Source organism: Quercus suber, unplaced genomic scaffold, assembly GCF_002906115.3.
Source record: "Quercus suber isolate HL8 unplaced genomic scaffold, Cork oak 2.0 scaffold_121, whole genome shotgun sequence".
NCBI lineage: Eukaryota > Viridiplantae > Streptophyta > Magnoliopsida > Fagales > Fagaceae > Quercus > Quercus suber.
The window spans coordinates 1,406,280-1,430,753 of record NW_027069586.1 but is presented as its reverse complement, the minus strand read 5'-3'; the positions used below and the strand labels follow the sequence as shown (position 1 = coordinate 1,430,753).

The 24,474-nt window shown below is 34.1% G+C and overlaps 1 protein-coding gene and 2 long non-coding RNA genes across 4 annotated transcripts; all 3 read right to left on the bottom strand.

Moving 5' to 3' along the window:
* Positions 1 to 493: 493 nt before the first annotated feature.
* On the bottom strand, positions 494 to 4,269 carry LOC136068565 (uncharacterized). The gene is made up of 2 exons (XR_010629927.1): positions 4,030 to 4,269; positions 494 to 3,909 (listed from the first exon to the last, which is right to left on the bottom strand). It is a non-coding gene; the product is annotated as an uncharacterized LOC136068565 (long non-coding RNA).
* A 1,227-nt stretch (positions 4,270 to 5,496) lies between these two features.
* Positions 5,497 to 11,520, bottom strand: LOC112021671 (uncharacterized). Of its 2 annotated transcripts, none has more exons than XR_010629926.1 (6): positions 11,393 to 11,520; positions 7,877 to 8,435; positions 7,163 to 7,277; positions 6,822 to 7,065; positions 6,187 to 6,277; positions 5,497 to 6,096 (listed from the first exon to the last, which is right to left on the bottom strand). It is a non-coding gene; the product is annotated as an uncharacterized LOC112021671 (long non-coding RNA). The 2 variants fall into 2 exon arrangements; XR_002883855.2 differs by having other exon boundaries at positions 7,877 to 7,937.
* A 75-nt stretch (positions 11,521 to 11,595) lies between these two features.
* LOC112021700 (disease resistance protein RGA2) lies at positions 11,596 to 18,300 on the bottom strand. The gene is made up of 3 exons (XM_024054268.2): positions 14,636 to 18,300; positions 14,408 to 14,507; positions 11,596 to 11,831 (listed from the first exon to the last, which is right to left on the bottom strand). Exons 1-2 carry the CDS (start codon positions 18,222 to 18,224, stop codon positions 14,425 to 14,427), a joined length of 3,672 nt encoding a protein of 1,223 aa, XP_023910036.2. The 5' UTR covers positions 18,225 to 18,300; the 3' UTR covers positions 11,596 to 11,831; positions 14,408 to 14,424.
* Positions 18,301 to 24,474: the final 6,174 nt, after the last annotated feature.

Here is a 24,474-nt window from a genome sequence, read left to right as displayed (position 1 = left end):
ACTAACATAAATAATAATTCATAAAACATTCATTAAAAAAGACATTTTATATTATTTACAATCCATATAAAATAATAGAATTTGTTAATGCAACTGGAATTGAATTTGATTCTTGTTTTTTAAGATCAAAGATAGAAAGAATCAACTTCTCAGTATGCAACTCTTGATCCTTTTTTTTTTTTTTAACTTGATAAGTGCAACTCTTGGTCTAACTTATTGTTTAATGGGCAAAGACAAAGCAAATAGTTTTTTTTTTTTTTTAAATGCCTTTAGAAATATCTTGGAAATGTGAATCCTTCTACAATCCATGCAAAGTCAATCACTATGCAGTGTTTTATTATTCAACCGTCCTGCAAAAGACCAGAACATAAAAATATCAAATATGACACTAAACTATCCATCAAACCCCATTTGTTTTATAGATTGACATGCACAATTCAAAATCCCTTCTCACTACTTTAAACTAGCAGCACATCAAGAATAAATATGCATATGAGCAATCAAACTTAATGTGACATTTTTAATTTGGTATGTGCAAACATGTAAATATGACATTTCAAGTTTAATTTGCATTCAACAGCATGTAATTGCAAAATCCTTGAAAGTGATGTGCATAACTTTTTTTTATAAGATTGTAGCATGTGATTGCATTCATTCAGATCCAGCATGTTAATACTCTAGCTTTCTTCATCTTCTTCAAATCATGTGGCTTCTTATAAGGAGGTCTTTGACCATGGGGTAGCCCTAACTTTAACCACCAATCTTCATTTCCTGTTGGCCACCAAGGTGGCAGAGCTCCCTTTTCTAGCAAGTACTTCCCTTGAGGGGGTCACAGTGTTGCATTTAAGAAGACAATAGTGACCTAAGAGTAGCATCTTGCAAGTCTTGGAGAATGCTTTCAGAGTTTCCATTCTGATAATTTTCTGCCTCACTCATGGCAAGGCATTTCACTTCATACTTGGCTATGGCTGCTAGCCCATTCTTATCAAACTTCACCCTTTCTTTCCACCAAGCTATAATGTTGTTAGAAGCACCACTCACTAGTTTACCCTTCTCAGGAATGATACCTAGACAAAGTCGCGAGCTTTGCAAACTTCCAGCAACTTCGGCATATACTTGAGAATCCCATCCTGTGCTCTACTTCCTCCGAGCCTAATCTCAGTGGTCTTCTTGGGCTTCTGCTTCTCTGCAGCTTGTTGGTCTGCAATCTTCAATCTTTCCTTAAGCCTCTTGAGTTTCATACGATCCTTCCACATTTGCCTTTCCAATTCTTCTGCTTCAATCTCTTCATCACTCACATCTTTATCCGCTATGTTGTCACACTTTAATTAAGTCATCAACTTCTAAATCCAAACTGTCGTCCAATGTGTCATCAACCAACATAAGGTGGTCCATTGAACCAACTTACAACAACCCTTTGGCTGATAAGAAAAGTGCTTGGAAAAAAACAAAACAAAATCTTTAATCTTACTACTTATTTTGTTTCAGTCCCCAAGCTATACAACCACTTTAGGACTAAAACGAAAAGTTGTACCAAGCTCCCTAATAGCACAAGGTTCTGTTACATTGAACATCAAAATCAATACACAATCAAAAACCCAAATTAATTTTCTATTCCTACCTTATCTCAAAAACCAAACAAAACATAATTATTTCTAAAATCTAATGAATTCACAAATATTGTGCCAAACAGCCCCTTTTCTTTATTCAATCAAACCCATCTTCCCGATGACCCCAAATCTATAAAAATCCCTAGAAAGTCCTAGATTACAACAATTCAAATATTAATATACAAGACCTAGAATCCTTTAATAGAATAATAAACAATCCCACATCTCAATTTTTTTTTTTTTTTTTGATATATAAAACCCCAATTCTCAAAATTTCCAAAAACTGAATCTTTTAAACTGATTGAAATGAATTAAACTCAAATTCTATAAAATTATTAAATTATATGTAAAATAGGTCCACAACAGAATCAATTCAAAGGACCAAGTTATACAACAATTTCAGTAGCCATAAAACAAAGTGGTTGACAAATGACAGCAAAAGTTATACTCTTACACTACATGTTCGTTGAAAGCACACATGATAAGACCCAACCCAAATACTTACACACACAAAATGACAGAAAATATTTACACATACCTACACACATAGTTGTTGAAATCACACAGGAGAAGACCCTACCCAAAAATCTAGGCTCACATGATGCATGCAATGTAAATAAACACTAGCGCAAGCCAAACAACCAAATACCAGAGCAAGCTCTACATCATTCTGTACAGCATATAGCAGCTTTAGCTGCAACCTACAACCTCCATATACAACACAAAGACTGATACTGTTACAATAAAGGAGAACCCAAATTACAGCAAAATCACCTATACAAAACTATACAGATGAATCCAGTCCATTCCATTACTTGGACTTAAGGGATATTAGAATTGAGACTCCAATTCCTACATAAGACTCTGTCAAGAATTGAGTCATCATATATGGGGCCACTCTCCACTCTATTAAGTAGAGTAGATGAAAAAATGAAATAGTAAAATAGTGGAATTAGAGACATCTTTTTTTGCTTTTGATAAACGGAATTACAGACATTACTTATCATGCAAAATGAACAAATCCAAGATGGGAAAAGGAAAAAAGAATAAGATACTTCCTGCTTAACTTAGTCAAGGCAGCTAGGATAGAGAAAAGTTTGTTTTCTTTATAATAACAAAATCCTTGCCTTGTAGAATTTTAAGCAGATTTTGGTGTTCTTTTATTATGCATACTTCATACCAAGAATAGCTTATTGCATCAGGAATTTGTAAAAAAAAAAAAAAAGATTTTTTTAGTCTATGAAACTTAGACTGTATGAGGTGTTTTTGAGTGTTTGAGTTTGGGCAAATGAAAATTTTATAGATCTGAAAAATTATGCATATGTTTCCTAAAATTTCCTATGGATCTAAGCAGGCCCTTAATATTGTCCAAGATTGTTTCACATAAATTCTCCCAATAATCTAAGCTAGAAAAATATATCATTGCATTAGTCTTGCATTGTGTTATGCTGAGAAAGAAAATAATGACTTGGGCAGAAGGAGAAATTTAAATACTTGAACTTGTTTGCAAGTAAAAAAATTTCTTAACTCTCCCCAACTGGATAATCATCGAATAACCCTACAGGCACATTCAGAATTTGGGAATTACACTTTGAAAAAAAAAAAAAAAAAGAGAGAGAGAGAGAGAGAGAGAGTAGAAGATGGACTAACCACATTGTTTTTGTATTACCATTGCGAAAACAAATCTGGAGCTTCTCTTATTTGGTTTGTCATCACATACAGCTCTTGAATTTCGATTATTTTCAGCCGAAGAGAACCAAACGTTCCGTTTTATTATTACTTCTTAAAGTATAAAAAAAAAAAATTAAAAAAAAAAAAACTGAAAGGGAATTTGGCAATCTTTGATAATTGTTTGGTTGATTCAATATGAGAAAACTCATGGCTAGGATCTGTCTTGGACCAATCTGCATAGCCAGGGACGAATTTTAATAGCGTCATTACCAAAACATCGAATATGGGAAATTTTGGACCACTCTAATTCACTTTTTATTAATTTGGGGCAACCCCACATATCATATGGGAAATAAGTCTACATGAACTGTTTAGCCTCTCTCATTAAACAATATTTACATAAACCCATATATGACCCACAACACAAAAGAGGTAGAACTCCAATTAAAACACCCAGTTGGTGTATCCTTAGCAAGAACTTCCTCACATGTTAACCAAACCAAATTGTTGAGGTTTCCACACAACAGCACTACACGAAGAAATCAGAATCACACTAACCCATATACGACCACAACACAAAAGAGGTAGAGCTCCAATTAAAAAACCCAACAATCAAAAATTCAACATCCTAAAAAAAAATCAAATACAAAGAAAAATCAATATAACAATCATCCATATCACAAAACGAAAGAGGCAGTAACAAATTTTTAAAAGAAAAAAAAATCAATCAAATTAATCTAATCCTTACCTAGAATTATTATGTAGGACAGTCACAAGAATAGAGCATAGATACCTGAACTGAATCATCCACCTTTTGTCAATATTAATATATTGTGAGGAGAGGAAGAGACAAAGGAGGAAAGACAGAGAGACTATTGTTATAGGCTGGCGTTAGGAAAAGCTGAAGGTTTGTCATTGAGGAATTGAGACCGCTGACAAATTAACGCTGATGAAGGGTTGCCGTTTAAAAGGTGGGGAGACAAAAAGGGAATTTGAAACTGTGAGACACAAGCTTGGGCTTGGGCTTGAGCTTTATTGTGGAATTAAAGTTATAAAGTGGTCTTTACAATGGAGATAAGGCTAAGGATTATTTTCATTTTTTTAGTATTTTAAAATTTAGGAAAACTATTTTAAAATTATAGGAGAAATTCAAGAAAAAAGATGATAATGACATGGTTACTAACATGGCTCAACATGAGCATAGTAACATTAATTGCTATACTTCAACTTTTAGTATTATATAGATATAGATTGATTGATTGGCTCAACTTTATAGGCTGAGAATTATTTTCATTTTTTTAGTATTTTAAAATTTAGGAAAGCTATTTTAAAATTATAGGAGAAATTTGAGAAAAAATATGGTAATGACATGACTGCTGATATGGCTCAACGTGAGCGTAGCAACATTAATTGCTATGCTTCAACTTTTAGTATTATTATATAGATATAGATAGATTGATTGGCTCAACTTTATAGCTTTTCTCGTCTATATAGGGAAAACGTTGAGGAACAAAATTGTGCTTTCTGACCAAATAGAAAGGGGTAAGAAAAATTGTAGCTGACAATTAGTAGATATCTAATTACAAATTTTGGAGATATTGAAATTTAAGAGGCAAGTAAATTGGTTCAATAAGTGGAGCTAACTAGTAATCGGTAAGCAAGCAAGATAATTGGTCTCCAATTTTTTTCACAGGCCAGATTATCAAATGCAATGATCAAAAAAAAAAAAAAAAAAAAAGATTATCAAATGCATACATCAGTAATTTGCAGAGATTGAATTGGTATAATCATAAAATTCCATCACATGAAGCTTGAATTACAAGTACTTTCAACCAAGTACATATATAAACATGGATTCATCAAAATGCACACAAAAATTAAAAAAGAAATTATGGACGCCTTAATCTAAAGGAGATAAACTATGAAACACTCATTGTGTAGCTCATAGCAACACTAAACATGCTTAGAATTGCAAAATTCATCCAAAGAAATGGGGAAAAAAGGAAAGAAACAAAATCAAGCTTGCAAGTTTTTTTTTTTTTTGCCAATGAAATAACCAAAAAATAAAGGAGGGATAGATTACCTTCCTAAATGACTAGTAGGAGAGAGATCAATAGAATTTTAATGTCAATTTGTTGTAAGTGTAGCAAATAACAGTGGGTTTATGCAAATAAAAATAGAAAAGTAGAAGAAACAATCACACAAGAAAGACAAATTTACGTCGCTCAGCCTTAGTCCTAAATCCACGGGCAGTGTCAAGAAAGCTTCACCAAGAAAGTAAGGAAAAATTTACAAGCGTGACACAAAGACACTCATAGAACCCAAACCCCAAATACACCCAAAGAACTCTCACTCTGTCAATTTACTAGAGCCAAGGCTCAATATGTTTCATAAAGAGCCCGCATATATATAGTACCCCAAGTCGAGGCGTAGTAGGATATGATTAAAATCCTAAACCAAGTACAGTACCCTGTACCTAGTTAAAATACCAAACCAGATGGGAATAGAGTCCTAGCCAAAGCCAACAAAAGGAGTCTAAGTCAGATACGCAAATTTGAATTTCACACTTGACATTGGTGCTTGAATTCCTAACTTAAGAATATCCCTCTTAGTTGGGGATCGGGCAGCTCTTCTTGATGGTAGTTAGGTCTTTGACTACATGGAACAAACAAGAAAACCTTCAATTGCTTCCTTCAACTGCTTATTCTTCATCTCTTCTTGGTTTAGTTGCCAAGCAACTGGTTGCATCATCAACAAGCTATCAATTTGATATTTGCTCCAACATGATACCTAAACTTTTGGCGGACACCAAAGTCTGTCATAAGGCAAGTTGCAAGTTATGTAGACATAGTCACCCAAATACGAAACCAAGAATTGATGTTGTTCTTTTATTATATGCACTTACCCTAATTTTCCACTATACTGCACAAAAGCACAAGCCCTTCAAGGTGGTGGACTACACAGTGCTTTCAGATGATATTTGTTTCTCTTGTAATCTAATCAACAAAAAAGAGTAAAATAGTATGAGTTAGGACAAAACTTGATATGATCATCTATTAAGTTATTAGATGAATGAAAAATGAAATTGTTGAATTTTGTTAACTCCAATTAACATGTTGAAAATTTTGAGTTGATCAGAGCCTAACAAGAAACGCATTCAAATGAAGTTAGCTAATTGCACGTGGTGAATTTTCCACTCTCATGGAAGATGAAAGATTTCAAACACATAATCAAAGCTAAAACCAGATAAGATGGAACTTCACCTAAAAATTCATATGGTGATTATCTTAAGAAATATTTTGAAAATCTTGTGGGTGAAGAAAACAATAATGCAAATTTTGTAATTGAATGCTATATGAGCTTTTGTTTCCTCAAGTTAGTGAGTACAAGTACCCATACTTAAATTTTAACCATTAAGCAAAAATAATTTCTCTCTCTCAATATCTAGAAAGCATACTTCACACATTTATCAACTAATCAAAAAATTATAAGATAAAAAAATCCATTTTTTGAATTCTAAATGTGAGAGAAACTAATTACCGAGGAGGACCAATAAAATCTCTGGTAATTGCAAGCCAAAAAATCTTTAAGACCCAAAACAAAGATATTCTGATCAATGGAAAACTCCTTGGTGGGAAAAAAAACTCTCTAATTCACTTGTTAATCAGTTGAGGCAATAGGAATTCAGAAGCCTATTTGTTCATGGGTTCTGAAAAGCTGCTACTAGAGAATATTGTCGTGGGAAACCTTTGAAGTCATTTGTGCAGCAATTTTCTTTGGCATACTGGGAACATTAAATAATTTCTAGTAAGAACAAATATTAAATAAGAGTCAGGTAGAAAACTAGGAGCTTCATTAGATGAATTGAGACAGGGCCTTACCATCAACATGAATGCAAATTTCTGTCCAGAATAGTGTTGACATATATAACTTTATTTATATAATGAAACTTCTGGAACATGTGCTCAAAGCCAATACTCATCGATACAAGAACCACTACCAAGAAAATGAGCATAATTGGAAAATTAATATGAGCAACATGAAGAGAGGAGGTCTAATTAATAACAATAATGTATTCATAATTTTACTTGGGGACCAAACAGTTGGAACAATTATCATTTGTTGTCTTTTGATTGATAGCTACAGTTATCTAGCAATCCTTCTTTTTTTTTGGATATGTAATAAAAATTTATTAAAAAGTAAGGACCTCTATCCATACAAGCAGTCATCACAGAAACCCTTTAAAGAATTACAAGCTAAAATGTAAATAATTAATAAAGTCTACAAAAGAGAAGGAACTGTAGCTCTGCCAATACCAGCAGTCCACTCATAAAGAAGGAAAAATTTAGTTTATGAATAGATAATTCAATGCCATTAAGCATATGATTATTTGGCATTCCTTTTAAAGCCTTGCGAAAACTAATGAGTTCCTGTTATTGAAATTAGAAGGTGCGGGTTCAAGTAATATGTCGTAGGTGTCATAACTCTAATTATCCACTGTTGGATTATTTTGTATGCCAAGCATTCTTAAGAATGTAAGGCAATTTCAAAAAAGATGAAAGCAAATGTCATGCTAATGAACTTAGTGCACTCACCAAGCAATCATTGTTCATCGAAAGTCTTAGGAGCCATCTCGCTGGAAATCACATATTTTCTCTGCAAATCAGCTAGTCAGTTGAACATGAATCATGACAATGCTAATTTCTTATTTTCTTAGTAAGTTGTATCGACCACTTTGCTTTTTGGGCAAGATCAGACGGTTTTCTCATCGACATATATACACCATGTCTGGACTTCGCACAAATAGAAAAAATAATAATATCAAAACCTGTTGTAGTAACTAAAGGAAACCTTAGTCCAGATTAAAATATTTATCTTGATAGTTCTTGTGATTAATTTCTACCAGAAGCTTTATGAATACCATTATGTAGGAAAAAAGGTTATACTTTGAGATGCACAACAAATAACGTAGGAATAAAGGTTATACTTTGAGATGCACAAAAAGTAACATTTATGACTAACAAACGTCAAACGTGGTGAAAAGTCCAACAATCATTTTACCATGAAATTAATCTGTCTATGAAATCAGGGAGTACTCCGCAGTCTACTCTAACAACAAGCTATGCTCTTCATTCATTAGAACCTACCAAAGCTCTGTTTAAGAGTGAAATAAAAAGAAAATAAGAGAGGAAACTAATAATATGCCAACCATATTCCAAATAAATTTCCAAAAAAATGAAACCTAATTTGTGAGAAAAGATTAAATTTGGTAATAAATGAGATAGCCACCGTTCCTTTTCAAATAGTTTGCTGCATAATCTTATTACTAGCTAGGTTCGAAGAAACATAAACTCTTAAACTTGTAGGTTTCAATATTCAATACAACTCAGGCTTCTGCTAAAATACAATAACCGATAAACTCACCACAACTAATGAAATGGAAAAATTAAGATAGAGCTAGACTGATATTTATAGAATTAATTTCTCATTTCAAGAAAGAATTCATTGGGATTTTTGTATTCTCTACCAGAAAGTATTATTCTTTCTTTCTTTCTCCCTCCCCCCAACCCCTCTCATCACACCCCAACAAAAGAAATGGGAAAAACCCGGTGATCACACCCCAACAAAAGAAATGGGAAAAACCCAATTGCCCATTCGCCTCAATGGGTAGGGCTAAACTGTACTAGCTAAGGCAATACTATGAATATTCAATCAGAATCAGGTTGTGAAGAGGTAAAGGAAGAGTCAAATGACAAAAAGGACTCTAAAGGGGGAGGTTAGGAACTTATGATACTGTGTATGACTTACCTCCATGGATGATTCATGCAAAGAAAATTGAAACTACTTTTCATAGATCATTTTTTATTGTAAGGGTCATGATTTCTAAAATTTAATGAGGTGTAGCCCCTTTATTTAAACTAGTTGAAAACCTGTGCAATGCATGAGAAAATTTTGCCTAAAAGTATGTTGGTCTCAAGTTTTGCATAAAAAGTATAATAAAATTATGTTAGTCTCAAACTGAAACAATAAACTTGGTTTCTGTAGGATTCCGATCTTCTCTATTTACATCAATAGGAATTGAGTAGGCTAGAAAAGCTTGAAGAGGATTCGTAGAAATGAACATCTAAATAAACATAGATTTGCTAAATAAAATAAGTATTTTTTTTTTAATTTTAAAAACAATATAAATTAGGAACTAACAATGAAAAAAGTAGTGCATATATATTTAAATAATTGAATGAAGTAACATTTATAGTAAAAATATCACAAATGGCATACCCTTTTTGCCCATGGATTTGATTGAATGAACATATCACTGATTTTGGCAATGAAATTCTGCTTTACGCCAAACCATGTAAATACTCCAGGAAGACTTAAAATAAATGGTACACATCTAACTAAAAGTTTCAGTAGTCCTCTCTAGTTTCTACCATATGGTATACCAAAATTATTTTTGCATCATAGATTATATGCCAAATATTTTTGGCTAGAATCCTATAAATTGTCTAGATTTTGAGAATGAGCAAATGCTATTAGAAAATATGACCGTAGTATCTCAATTGTTTCTCAATATCTGAACTTATGATCATCTTTATGCTTATGATGGACCTAACACTTTCATGCATTTGCTTAAAAAAACTGCAATTTGAATGCATCACAAACAGCTTGATCCAACTTGCTGTGAATTTCTAAATCGACTGTAGGAGCATATCAAAAGTCATATCAACAGATTGGTATTCATACCTATTACCATAGCATCATTGACAACTCAAAATTTAATAAAAATATAGTTGAATGCAATATGACTATTAGTGACTATGTCATATCGCATACCATTTGACATTTTCTGTAACACAGTAAAAGATGTACTCATTATCTTAGAAGACAATCCTTACAATGTGCAGCTCATAGGTAAGATTGATATTATCTTCAATTTGAGGAATCCTAATATACCACTCAAAATGAGAGAGAGAGAGAGAGAGAGAGAGAGAGAGAGAGAGAGAGAGAGAGAGAATTTTTGGAAGAGGAAGAGAAAATAGAGTGGTGAGACTGTTGAGGTTAGACTGTACATTTCCTTTTTTTTAGAGTGATTGTATATTTTCTTTGCCTGTACATCTCCATTAGTTTACACAGGAAGACTGAATTAAGACTTGAAAAATGAGTAGGAACGTTGGTTTTGTCAGATGGGATCACTGAATCTAGAATGCAAACCGTTATTTTTAAAAAAGCTAAAGAGTGTGTGTAGTCTGAAGGGAAGCTTGTACGGAGGAAGAGAGCTTCTAAGTGAGTCATGATCTTGGCTTTCAAGTTTTATCTACACGTGGGGGAGGAGAAAGAGAATTTGTAAGTGGGTTAGACTCTTGGCTTTCATCTACACGTGGGAGATCATGCTTGGGTCATAATATGTAAGGGAATAAGTGGGCTTGGGCTTTTCATAAGGTTTGGTTTGATTTGGTCTAATTTTCAACAGCAGCCCATCTTTTAGATAATTGTAAAAAAAAATTAACACGATCTTTTGGGTAACAATAAAAAAGAGTTAATAAGAAGAGATTAAAGAGACTAAATGCCACATGGCAGGACCTCTTTAATCTCTTCTCATTAACTCTTATATATATATATATATATAAGTATCGACTTCACGCGGGAGTGCATGAGGTCCTGCCATGTGGCATTTAGTCTCTTTAATCTCTTCTCATTAACTCTTATATATATATATATATAAGTATCGACCTCATGCGGGAGTGCATGAGGTCCTCTCTAAATCAAAGTGTCACAAAATTTAAGAGATGACAGAAATTGTTATAGAGGGCTGCCTATATAAATCAGCATGATCAAAATCTGAAGCTACACAATGAAATGATGCATCTGGTTCTGATGCTAATGTTCATAGAAAGTACTGGTTAAATTAAGCTTGTATTGACAATAACAGTAATCAACATATACTGGATATCTAGTTTTTTAAGAAACTATAATAAGTGTTATGAAGCATATCCAGAAAGAAAACTCTTCCTCCCCTAACCCCTTCCAGTCACAACAACAATAATGAGGTAAAATAAAATAAAATAAAACACTATTTCTATGTTGTGAACTAGACACTTGTATTTTATTACCTTTGTAACATCTAACCAGTCGGACTGTACAATAACTGGAAGGCAACTGTCAGGAAAATGAATAGTTCCTTTGTTTGGGTACTACTTTGAGCATTAACATCAGCTTGTGATCTTAACCCAAGGCAACCTGCAATCTAAAAAATATATATAGTTAGAAAAATATGGTACTTTGATTTTTTTTTTTTTTTTCAATAAAATATAGGAACAATTTCCATTTAAAAGGAGAAATCAACTCCAAGTGCAGCACCAAGTTAAATCCACCCCTGAAACTGTGAACTTCTAGAACAAGTGTAGCACCTTTGTTTTCAAATAACACCAAGATACCAAACAAAATAAGAAGGAAATGCAGAAATTCTTCTATTATTGACAAAATAGTTGTTAGCAACTTAACTTAAATTTTGTGAATTTTTGTTGTGGTTGTCATCATAATTTGTAGATACTGCACAAAAAAAAAGGGAATAAACATAGATATATATAAACACAAATACTGCACATCATTTGTAGATACTGCAAGTTTGAAGACTATATATAAAAAGGAATGAACAAATAGAATACCTGCACAAGAAGCTAATTTCTGTACAGGAAAATTCACATATTTTGTTTCCTTATATATGCCGAAATGATGAAAAGAATGAAAATGTTAATACCATTGAGTTGGTGTCTTGTAGAAACCAAAAAAAAATTCATTAAGCTCCATTTCTTGGAGATAAAAATGAAAAATTTGGATTTTGAGTTCTATCAAAGACGGAAAAAACAGTGATAAGTAGACCTAAGTTTTCTACCATTGAAATGGATCCCCTTCCAACTCTAGGATGTAAAGAAATCTAATGGAAATCCCCACATACTTCCTTTTGCATCTTTGTGGTAAGATGGGACACTGATGAGTTGCCAGTATTTACAAATCTCAGGGCAATCCTTACGAATCTACAATGAAAGATTTAAGTAGGGAAGGAACAAGATAGTTTTTTTTTTTTGTTAATTACTCGTACCAGTTAAGGTTTGAATAAACATGCACTCTAAAACTCTTATCAGCTTTAGTATTCAATTCTCCTCAGGCTACTGCATATGCCTGAAACCAAAGGACAAAGTTGAGAACTAGATCAGTATTTGATAAATTTAGAGAGAACTGGAAAAGGAAGATGTATGAACTTGTAGATACACTGGAGTCCAATCCTTCTAAAATCAATTTCAAACTCTGGGATGTGAGAAGCTTAGAGGCTGTTGGTTCATTTTTTTTCATCACTCAATTTCCATCATCACTCATCACTCTAAAATACCACACCCGTTTGGCATCATCACTCAATTTCCATCACTCAATATTTTTCACACTATTTGTGGGTCTCATACCTGTCACTTAGTCAAAGCGAAACTGTTTTGTGAGCCCCACCATTTTCTCTTTTCTCATTTCCCCTCCTTCACCCCTGTTACTCTCCAAAACACAAACCCGAACTCAGCTTCAACCACAATAACAAAAACAGCAACAACAACAACAACAGCAACCGATACAGCTCCAACAACACCAGCAACAAAACACAAACCCGAACCCAGCTCCACCTCCACCTCAGCCAGCGATGACGGGACAACGACGACAACGAGCCGATACAAAACCGATATGGCAACGGTCTTCGTCCACGGTCTTCGTCCATCAACCGATATAGACCAATGCGAGATCTTTGTCCACGGTCTCGGCTGGGACACCACGCCGAAACCCCAACCGCTGTGTTCAAGGAATGGGTATTTTGAAACCCATTCATGTGGGTATTTTGAAACCCTAAATCCAAATTCAAACCCATCCTTACCCGGTCATGGAGTGCAGCTTCAGACCAAAAAATTCTGTGATGAAGAACAAAAAAAAAAAAAAAAAAAACCAGAAACCCGAACCCAGTGAAAGAAGAGAGAAGAAAAAAAAAAAAACCCAGAAACCCGAACCCAGTGAAAGAAGAAGGAAAAAAAAAAAGGAAGAATAATGGAGACCGAACCCAAGAGAAGAAAGAAAGAGAAAAAAAAGAGACAATGTCAGGAGTTGAGTTGACAAAGTTGTGTAATGGGTCCCACCATGTGTGTTTAATTACAAAAATGTCATTAAGTTATGAGTTATGAAAACTGAAAACAGCCAAAATGTGTTTTCAGTTTCCATAACTCATAACTCAAAAACCAGAGAATTGAGTGATGGAAACAGAGTTATCATGCAGCCAAACAGATATTGAGCTATGGGTCCTACCATTTTTGAGTTATGAGTTATGAAAACTGAGAATTGAGTTACGAAAACTCCCCATCCAAACAGCCTCTTAGTCCACTCTTACCTATTTCCACCTAAATGTATAATTAATTAATTAATTAGTGATTATTGAAAAGAATAATTGAAAAAAATCCCTCCCCCTCCCACACACACCCCCCCCCCTCCAAAAAAAAAAAAAAACCTGATTGCCCCTACCCTTCAATAGATAAAGTTTTAAACTGTCTTCAAAGTTATACAAAATTGTGCAAACCTCATAAACTAAGATATAGAAGCAGAAATTAAACCAGTACAGGATTTTAGATGCGTAGCCTCACCTGTCACAGGACTCATGACTACTTCCATTCTTTATAAAAGCAATCATCAACATATCTCAATGTAATTATGCCATGAGAGTGAGACACAGCAAGTTGGAAGCATATATAGAAAATGGAATTGAACCAAGAAAATACCTCACAACAAAGCTAATTCTTGTAGTGCGGTTGCTAGATTCAATTCTCCCCCACAATATTTCCAAATTCAACTCTTCCCATAATAATACCCAAATATCACTATGTGCCAAATTTTAGATCGTTTACACAATGAGAAATAAAGCACCGCAGGTACATTATCTCATGAACCCTATTGGAAATACAACATATATAATTTATTGAAATAGAGAAATTGATGAAGGAAAATTCACATATTCTTTTGCCTAATATGTGAATTAATTTTTGGGATGCAAATCTTACAAGTAGACGAACATGGATAAGTAAAAGAAGAAACAAACGAGAAAATACCTAAGTTGTTGACTTGTTTAAAACTTGTCGCACCCAAAAATTTTGATTAAGCTCCAATTCTTAGGAGCAGGCTTCTCTGGTGTTTCATTTGGTTCTTCATCTGAAATTTAATCACCAATAAATATAGAGGATATTAAGAGAGAATAATAAACATGTTGAAGAAGAAGAAATTGGGTTATTGATTTTCTATCAAGGACTAGGATAAAAAATGGTGACCTAGAGAGATACCTAAGTTTCTTCCCTGTCGGTCCCTTAGCAAGTTTGGGATGTGAGAAATTTTACGCCAATCCTCACCTGTTTCCCTATTGCATCTTTTTAATAAGATTGGACAATCCTCAATACACAGTGTCTTCAAAGAGGTAAGGCCATGCATCCCTTCAGGCAACGATGCCAAATTGGGGCATTCCGAAATATATAGTGTTTCCAAACATGCAAGGCCACCCATCCATTCAGGCAATGACGTCAAATTGGGCCACTTCGAAATGTCTAGTATACACAGAGATGTAAGGCTATGTATTCCTTCGGGGAGTGATATCAAATTGGGGACTTCTGAAATATACAATTCTTCCAAAGAGGCAAGACCACCCATATCTTTAGGAAATAAAGTCAAATTGAAGCACTTAGAAATTTCTAGTGTCTGCAAAGAGGTAAGGCCGCAAATCCCTTCAGGTAGTGATTTCAATTTGGGGCATTGCAAAATTTGTAGTAATCGAAGAGACTTGAGGTTGCAGATCCACTCCGGTATAGTGTTCAAATTAGGACAATAATCAAGCATGAGCTTTTGCAGGGAGGTGACATGTTGAAGCCCCACTGGAAGGGACTCCAGTTCTAGATGCTGAAAGAGACTTAGAAACTTGAGCTTCCTAAGGCCTTGCCATTCCATCTCATTCACATCATTTGGTAAATCAAACACCTCAGAAGAACAAATGTCTAATATCTTAAGTGTAGTGAGATGTCTAATACCTTGAATGAGAGGACCACGACATTCATATATCAATAGATGATTGAGAGAAATAAGATTCTGCATGAACTCCTCCGGTAGAGGTTCCTTCATCCGTCCAATTTCCAAAGATGTTAATTCAGAGAAAGGGGTGAATGAGGAGTTGGAAATTGTAGAAGAAGAAGAAGAGGATTTTGATGCTATTGTTGTTGCTGCTATTGCTATTTGTGTAGTCTGCTCCAAAGGCTTGAAGCTACAGTAATACATCTCTAGCTTTTCAAGATATGGAAATTGAGGCATTGAAGTGAGATTAAGGCATCCCCTAATACATAACTTGGAAAGACGAGGGAATGTAGGCAATAAATGATTCTCTGCCTTCCTCTGCCACCATCCCTTTAGTTTAGGGCAATACTTGAGTTTGAGCTCTTCTAGAGATGGGAAGAATGAAGAATTAGAGAACTCCTCATTGCTATCTCTTTTTGATATGCACTCCAAACCAAGCAATGAATCAAGTTCAAGTACCTTAAGTTTAGGAAATTGATCCAACGGAGGTAGATGGTGACATTTCTTACAACCAAATAATGTAAATTCGACAAGATTTGTGAGCGATGGTAGCCAAGTTGGGAAGCTTACTCCCCAATACCTATATAAAGACAATACTTCAAGACTTGGATGTGGCTGCAAGGCTTCGAGTGTCTTCTCATCAGAAACATCCCCCTCATCAACTTCGTCTTCAATCCAATGCATTTCCAAGACTTGAAGGTATTGTTTCTCTTTCAAATTTGCAACCTTAGATTCTAATGCAGCATCTTCCCCATGAAGTAGTTCAATTGGTATATTTTCTCTTAGGTCCTTTCCCACCACAGATTGTCGCACTATTCGAAGATTAGGCAATAGCTCCAGTCCATGTGGCATAAGAGTCATTTGCATGCAGCCACTAATCTCAAGATATATGAGGTTGACTAGCTTGGTAATATCTCTTGGCAGTGCTTTAAGTTGTGTGCAAGCAGTGAGTTTGAGCGTCTGCAAATTCTGTAATCTTGTAATGGAATTAGGAAGAGTCATGATATGCTCGTTATAAGATAAATCGAGATACCTTAAATGCTTCAACTTCCCGATAGAACTTGGAATTGTTTCAATCCCCAGATTATGTAGATCCAACAAACGTATGGACTTAAAACTTGTAACAATTGCATTATAAGTTGACTTATCCAATCTTGTACATGGATTATCTGGGTGACTTGGCAAAAGAAATGATCTTATCCTATTAGCTTTAAACAATGAGATTTGACTTTGCAATGATGACTCCAACTCATGAAGGGCATTCTTATTAATGTCTTCCACGTTTGAATAAAAAGTGGTTCTATCAGATCTTGCTACCATTATCCCAAGATCATGCATAAAGTCATGTATTTTGAAATGTAATATATTTCCCCTTTCATCTTTTTCAACTTCTTGAAAGAATGATCTCCAAAGTAATTCCATAAAGTACTCATGACCAACATCTTCTAGGTTTTGACCTGTAGACCTAATGAACTCTTGCGCGATCCACATTTGAATCAAGGATGGTTTATGGAATTTGTAACCTTTTGGAAATAAACAACAATAAGTAAAACATTGCTTCAAATACGATGAAAGATGAACATAACTCAGCATAAGTATTGGTGGGAAACCATTTCTGCCTATTTCTGAATTTGAGAGTTCATTTAAAAGGAGCTGCCATTCGTTTTCTGACTTGCTAAAGTACAGTAGACCTCCTATGGTCTTTGTGAAAAGAGGGAGTCCTTTACACTCTAGCACGATATTCCTTCCAATTTCTCCCACGTTTGAATTCACTGGCTCTAGTCCATTTTCAAATGCCATATGCCTAAATATTAACCATGAATCATTGTCACTCAAAAGTGTTAAAAATAATATGGAACTACTTCGTACATTCTTCGCAACCGATGCACTGCGTGTAGTCACTAATACTTTGCTGCCTCTTGCACCACCAGTAACCAAAATGTTTTTTAAGTTGAGCCATTTTACAGGATCTTCATTCCACAAATCGTCCAATACAAGTAAGTATCTCTTTCCACGAATTTCTTTCTTAAAATCATTCATCAATGTGTTCATTTCAAGGTTTTCTTGTTTCTTTTTTTTTGCAGACGCTAAGATGTTTTGAACAATTATTTTTACATCAAAGTTATCAGAGATACACACCCAGAGTTTTTGCTCAAAATGTTCCTTTATTTCTTCGCGGTTAAATACGAGTTGAGCTAACGCGGTCTTCCCTACCCCTCCCACTCCAACTATAGAAATGATTGAAACATTCTCTTCAACATTAGGATCCAAAAGTAAATGTAGAATGTCTTCCTCTTCTTTCTGCCTCCCAACAATATTTTTGGCACATTCAAAATAAAGAGTCTGATCTCTCGCCCTAATCTTAACCTGTGTCTCCACAAGACGTTCCTCAAAGTGGAACAATTTCATATCCCTTGCGATGTCATCTAGTCTCTCCCTCATTGCCTTAACCTTATGACCCATTTTAAGACCATATGCAAGCTGGTTGGATTTGGAAAAGAAGATACGTACCTCTTTTGCGTTCTTGTTCCGTGTCATCACATCAAGTCGTAAAGCTTCAGTGGAAATGTCATCCAACAAGTCGTCCGCTTCATAAAGTGCATCCTTCAGCGCTTCCACATACTCTTTAACTATGTTGCTTTGCTTCTCCTTCTTCTCTGCATCCAGAATCATAGCCTTGACCGTGGAAACCGCCTCCCCGAGTTTTACAATCTCATCTTTGACACCCCAGAGTTGTCCGATCTCTTGGCCTGCGAGATGACCTGCTTTCTCGATGATGCGCGCAGCAACGTCGAACAGAACTCCTTTCGCCATTTCTTACTGGGAATTGAATGGTTGCTATTTGCTATCTTTGTGAGAACTGGGAAGGTTAGATGTGATGGATAATTGGATATCTGTCGATGGACTAGATTGACCAAAGATACATATACCACCAACTTTTTTTTTTTCATAGTAATTATTATTTTCTTTTGCTAAATTACAAATTGCACCACTAAGTTTGTCTATTATTCCATTTAGTCCCCTAACTTTATGTTTATACAATTCAGTCATCTAAATTTCAATTTTATTTCATTCAATTTTACTATTAGTTTATGTTAAAAATGTGTAGTTATTGACCCCTCAAAACCACATAGTTTTGATTTTTTTTAATTAAAAATATGAAAATTAATAAAAGAAAAAGCTTTTCCAAAAATAAATAATTTTCTTTTATTAAATTTTGGAAAAGAGCATATAAAAAAGAAAAGGATTTTAAAATTTTTATAAAAATAAAAAATAAAAAATAAAAAAAAAACCCAAACTAGGTCTAAAATTTCTCACTCTAACTCTATTTGGGAGCTAATGTAAGTTTCAGCTTATTTTAGTTTATAGCTTCTTTTTGGTACATTCATGGGTCCTGTTATACTTTTTAATACTATTTATACTATGTGTAGCATACAATGTGTATTGCTCTCCCTGACTTGTCATCTTATGATTCTTATCATCAATGCATGTGATGAAAGCCAAAAATGGTGACAAATGATCCTCTTTCAATTCTTAAGGATGACCCATGTAGCATGTAATATTTTTATATATTGAAATAAAAATTTGCCTTTTGATTGAAATAAATAGGTAGCTTACAACTTAGAACTTTCTCATCCACCTTTAATTATTATTTTTTCTTGAATTATTTTATGTTTTTTTTTCGCTGAAATGTTAATTTTTTTTTATGTCATATTTGTATTCAACACACAGTAGTTTCCTTTATATGACAAAATTCTTTCAAAAAACTTTTCTCATTTTTTATCAATTTCTTTTAAGGTTCATAACCTACAAAAAGAAAATGAATGTATGGGGAAAAAGGGAAAATAAAATTGTGAAGTTTGAGCTTTAATGGAAAGGGGAAAAAAAGAACATTATTGTTATATTTCAAAAATGATATATTAAAAAAAAAACAAATAGGACTTCAAATGATTTAAGTAATAATTCATTCTACTTAGCGCTGTAAATATACTAATCTGTTCATAAATAGTTTGGGTTTGGTTTGATAAAAAACTCGTTCATATTTGTTTGTTTATAAATAAGTCAAATTTGAGTTTTAATTTTAGGCTTATTTAATAAATGAGTTGAGGCCATGCAAAAAAAATTTAGGCTTGAGCTTGAGCTCGAGCTCAGTTTGACTAATGAATCAAGTCAAGTCAAGCCAACCTGACAAGCTTAAGCTCAAACATAATTGGTAGGCTTGGTTCAAGCTTAAACCAAACTTGAACATTTTATATTTGTTATTAAGTCAAGTTGGAACATTCAATACTCAACAAAGCTTGCTCATTTACAGTTCAATTTTTACTTCATAAAAATGGTATAAAAACCAATAAAATTTTGGATTTTTTTTTTTTTTTTTTGAAATAGTTTCTTATAACCCAACTCATCCGACCTACAGGGTCACAGAAGAGTTCACCAGATGGGTCATTCAAAACTGCCTTCAACTCTAAAAAAATCAAGTTTGTGGAGTGGAGGCATGTTCAACAATATTTCCAACCAAACTAATGAAAAAAACTAAGTATTGTAGACAATTCATTTTGCATTTATAAAAATCCACTTTCTTTTACATTCTAGCAAGATGATAATTTCATACCGGTAGAAAATTCCATAATTGACCCTGGCATCAAAATTCAAATCATACGAGGTCATTATTAAATTAAGGGTAAAATGGTATTTTCCTAAATTTAAAACAGGGCATTGTCCAAGGTATTATGAAAAAAACAAATTTGATTAGTTTTGATTGGTGAAGGATAGTTCAAATTTAATTAAATATTAATTCCTATTGGTCCAAATTTAGAATTATGGTAAACATGCAAGCACAATAAAATTCTAAGAAGAAGAAAACGTCCAAGCTCTTGAATATAAAAATAAGTATTTTATCTTGTTAGATAATGTAATTATCTTAATAATTAGAAAAAAGAATACTTTCGAAAGACTTATAAATTTTAATCAACTACCCAGCCACATTACTTTATCTCTAAAAAATAGAAAAATAAATCAAAAATAAATTGGAAAACCAAAAAAAAAAAAAAAGGGGCCCACAAGTTATTAGTTGGCAATGCTTCTGTAAAAGCATTCGCAGCAGTGCATCTATAATTTTAGCTATATAGCACCAATAAAAGTTACTTTATTTATTTTACCTACACACATACTACAGCAGTGGTTCTATTTTAGCTTTTAACCTAATAAAATAATATAAACATCACAATAAAATAATATACCCCTACAATAAAATAATATATCCCACTAGCCAAAAAACATCAACAAACCAACCACAACCACCTCTCTATCAGCCACAGCCACTGCCACAACCCCAACAACCACCACCACCACCACCACCGCCGACCACAACCACCACTCTACTTTGGCAACCACAACACAACATAAAATAAAAAAAATAAAAACAAAAAAAAACAAAACCACAACCACAATCACAAATTCCACAAACACCATTTCTATTCTCAATTCATTGAATCAATCACTTCTAAACAACGATTCCAGGCACCGAGCTCCCGGCCGGAGCTGTGGGACCCAGATTCTCGATCTTAACCGTGGCGAAGGAGCTCAAATTCTCTGTCTTGATCTTCGTGTTTCGAGCAGAGCCGAACCGAAGCCTCCACCTGCGTTGGCGGCGTCGAGGCGAGCTTCGGTGAAGGTGCGAATGGAGTAGTCGTCTTCATCGGAGTTTCAGCGTTTGCGACTTTGGGGGCTTCCTCGTCGGAATCATCGTTGGAATCAATGTGGGCGATAGGGCTTGGGGTGGGTCGACGAGCTGGGTTCGTGGAACAGATCGGCGACGAGGGAGTTGGCCGGCGAGCTGAGGGATGAGGGAAATGAGGGAGTTGGCCGGCAAGCTAGAGAGAAAAAAAAAATTGAGGAAGAAAGAAGAAAGAAGAGAAGCCGGAGAGAGAGAGAGAGAATAGGAAATATATATTTAATGAGAGAGGAGAGAGAATTGTAATAAAAAAGTTTTTTTTTTTTTTTTTACCTGTGTGCTACAATGCACATCTAAAGATAGATGTGCACTATAGCTGAGGAGCTAAATCTTTTAGATTTAGCTCCACTGTTGCATGGTGTTTTTTATGACTAAGAGCTAAAAAAATACAATTATACCTTTATAGCACCACTGCTGCGAATGCTCTAATTACTGATTATTGTAGTGTAGAAGACGATAGATGATTGACTTGTTTGGATTGAAAAAAATAAGTAAATAAAAATAAAAAGAAGAAGAAGAAGAAGAAGAGTAGTGTAAAATTGACCGGCATTTAAATGTACTTCATATTCAATGTTCAAAACCTTTTAATCAATGTAGACTCTACTGAATACACAAAAAAACTAATTAAATAGTAAAAAATTGTCAGTTTTCCTTAATTTATCTTTTTTTTTTTAAATCATAAATAAACTTGGAAAACCAAAAATGTGGGGCCCATAATTTCAGGCTAACTATAGTATATTCTACTCCCCTTCTCTTCCCCTCCATCCAAACTTATCCAAAGAGTACATGAGTCTCTCTTTTGAGGAAAACACAATCCCCCAAGAAATTGCTATGGCAGGCCCTAATGATTATCATCTCTTTTGCTTTCCACATTACCAATTACAAACCCCTGGTGGACTTGGAGTTCGGAGAGAGAGGCTAGCCCCTTGGGCATGCCATCTAGCAAGTGCCATTCTGAAATATCCAAGTTTGATAGCTTCTTGAGTAAGGCTATCCCATTTGGAAGTGCCTCCAGATTGTGACAGGCCTTGAGATTTAAAATTTTTCAAATTTGTTAGCTTGCCTACTAGGAAGTACGGACACAGAAACAGGTATAGGTATGGACCCTATAGTACGATATAGTGACACGAGCAATTTTTGAAAAATTATAATATGAAACGGTTAGTACAACACCAGTACGACACAAATACGACATGGGTACAATACCTTAAATGAAGTGTCTGTGCTTCCTAGCTTGCCTATGAAATTGGGAAGCTGAAGCTCATTCATTCTAGAAATTCTTGTAGGCTTAAAAGCCTTAAAATTTTTCATATTCTTCAACCCTTGTAAGAACTCAGTGCTTTCTTCCCAAATAAAGAACATCGATATTTTTCATCTTTGAAAACTAATCCACAATGTTGTTTCATTCCGTCTTTGCAGACTGCTCAAATTTGAGATCAGGAAAAGGCTCATGAACATTTAGTTTGTAGTTTTTCTGGATCAATATTTGGAGCTAATACATGCTTTGAAGTTGTCTTCAGCCTTCACTAAACATACACTGTTACACCATGAAGAATTGAAGATTTTACAGTCGTATTCCCATTAGAATCATAATCAAGGAGCTGAGCCTCCAGGGCGAGCATAATAACCACACGGCGCACCAGATGCTGCATCTTAAGCTGCCTCAACCAGCTTGTGCCTTTCTTAACTGGCTCAGTAAAGTCCTTCACCTCAAGTTTTATAAGAATCTTATCAGCCAAATCTTCAGCTTTCTTTTCTCCAATAGCTGGAGGATCCACCAATGCTCTCTGACCCACCAATTTATCAAAAGCCTACTCTTTACTACCACATTTCCCGGAAGTACGGCAAAGGACAACAAGCAAAGCTAACCCAGTATCAAGGTCCTTAGAAACTTCTGAAATTCAGTGAAAATTGAGCTACTTGCCACGCAATTCATCAACTTCACTACTGAACCCATTGGTCAGCAATTAATATCGATGGACATCAGAATTTATAGAAACGCTTTTTGGGTCGCCACAATGGAAACTTCAACTTCAACTTCAAGGCATCTTTCATCAGTGCACCAAGCTTGGGTTGAACTTGCTTGATTGGGAAGAAATCATTTGGAGATTCTACCCCTACCTTAGAGATGTCTTCAAGGTAGAATTTAAGGTTCTTGATTGGTCCTCCAACATCGTGTTCAACATTCTCGAGTTTGACATCTCTAATAACAGTACTAAAAACACAAAAAAATAAAAATAAAAAAATAATAATAATAAATAGAAACCAAACATGGAAAAAAAATGTGTGTGTGTATATATATATGTTGATTAACATTTTGGTTTGATTAATTAATTTAACTAGTCGATGTCTTGTGCGATGCACAGGTACTGTATAAATTTTTTAAAAAATATTTTATAAAAAACTATATATTTTTTATATGAAATTATCTTTATGACCACGCATAATACTTATTATTAATATTTCTATCTCTACCTTTGCCCCCAACCATGAATTACCTTCCTCCTTAGATTGAAGCTTTTGAATCCAAATTTCTCTCATTTTGCAACTCAATGCTACAATGAGCTACTTGTTATCATTGTAAATCAAAACTACTGCTTTTTGCTTTATTCTTTAAAAATAGTTTCATCAAAGTTTATTTTGAAGGACAACTCTTAAGAAGATTGCTATTTATATTTGCTTGGACAAATGTGTAGAGACAAATAATTACATTACCTAATCCATTGAATCTGACTCTTACAATTCTACATTGAACTTAGTTCTTAAAGGACAGCTTTTAAGGGAGTTGATATTTATGCTTAACTGGTCAAATGTTAAGAGACAAATAATCATATTATACCCCATCCATTGAATCTAACTCTTACAATTCTACATTTAAACTTTGTTCTTATGCAGAGAAAAGTAAATTGAAAAGTTATCATTGACTCTATCTAAAGCATTTAAAGATACTTTTCCATAGTTTAAAAGTGTTGTCTAACATTGAACATTATTAAGTTACAAGTACATAGTTACCGAAACCAACAAAGTAATTTACAATTCTTAAATTAATAAAGCAAAACTCCCAATAGTTATATATATACACCAATTTTCAAATTTGAGTAGCAGTGTGAATTTCTTGTAGTAATAACAATATAGACAACTCAAAACATGGAACAATATCAAAATTATAATACCTAATACCATTATCTTCTATGTTGAATCCAAACAAATAATTAATTGAAATTAATTCAAACAAATAATTAATTAACCAAGAATCATAGCTTTTAATAAGAAAACAAAAAAAATCACATGAACCTAAACAAAAAGCATTTAAGGTGAAGAATTAAGATC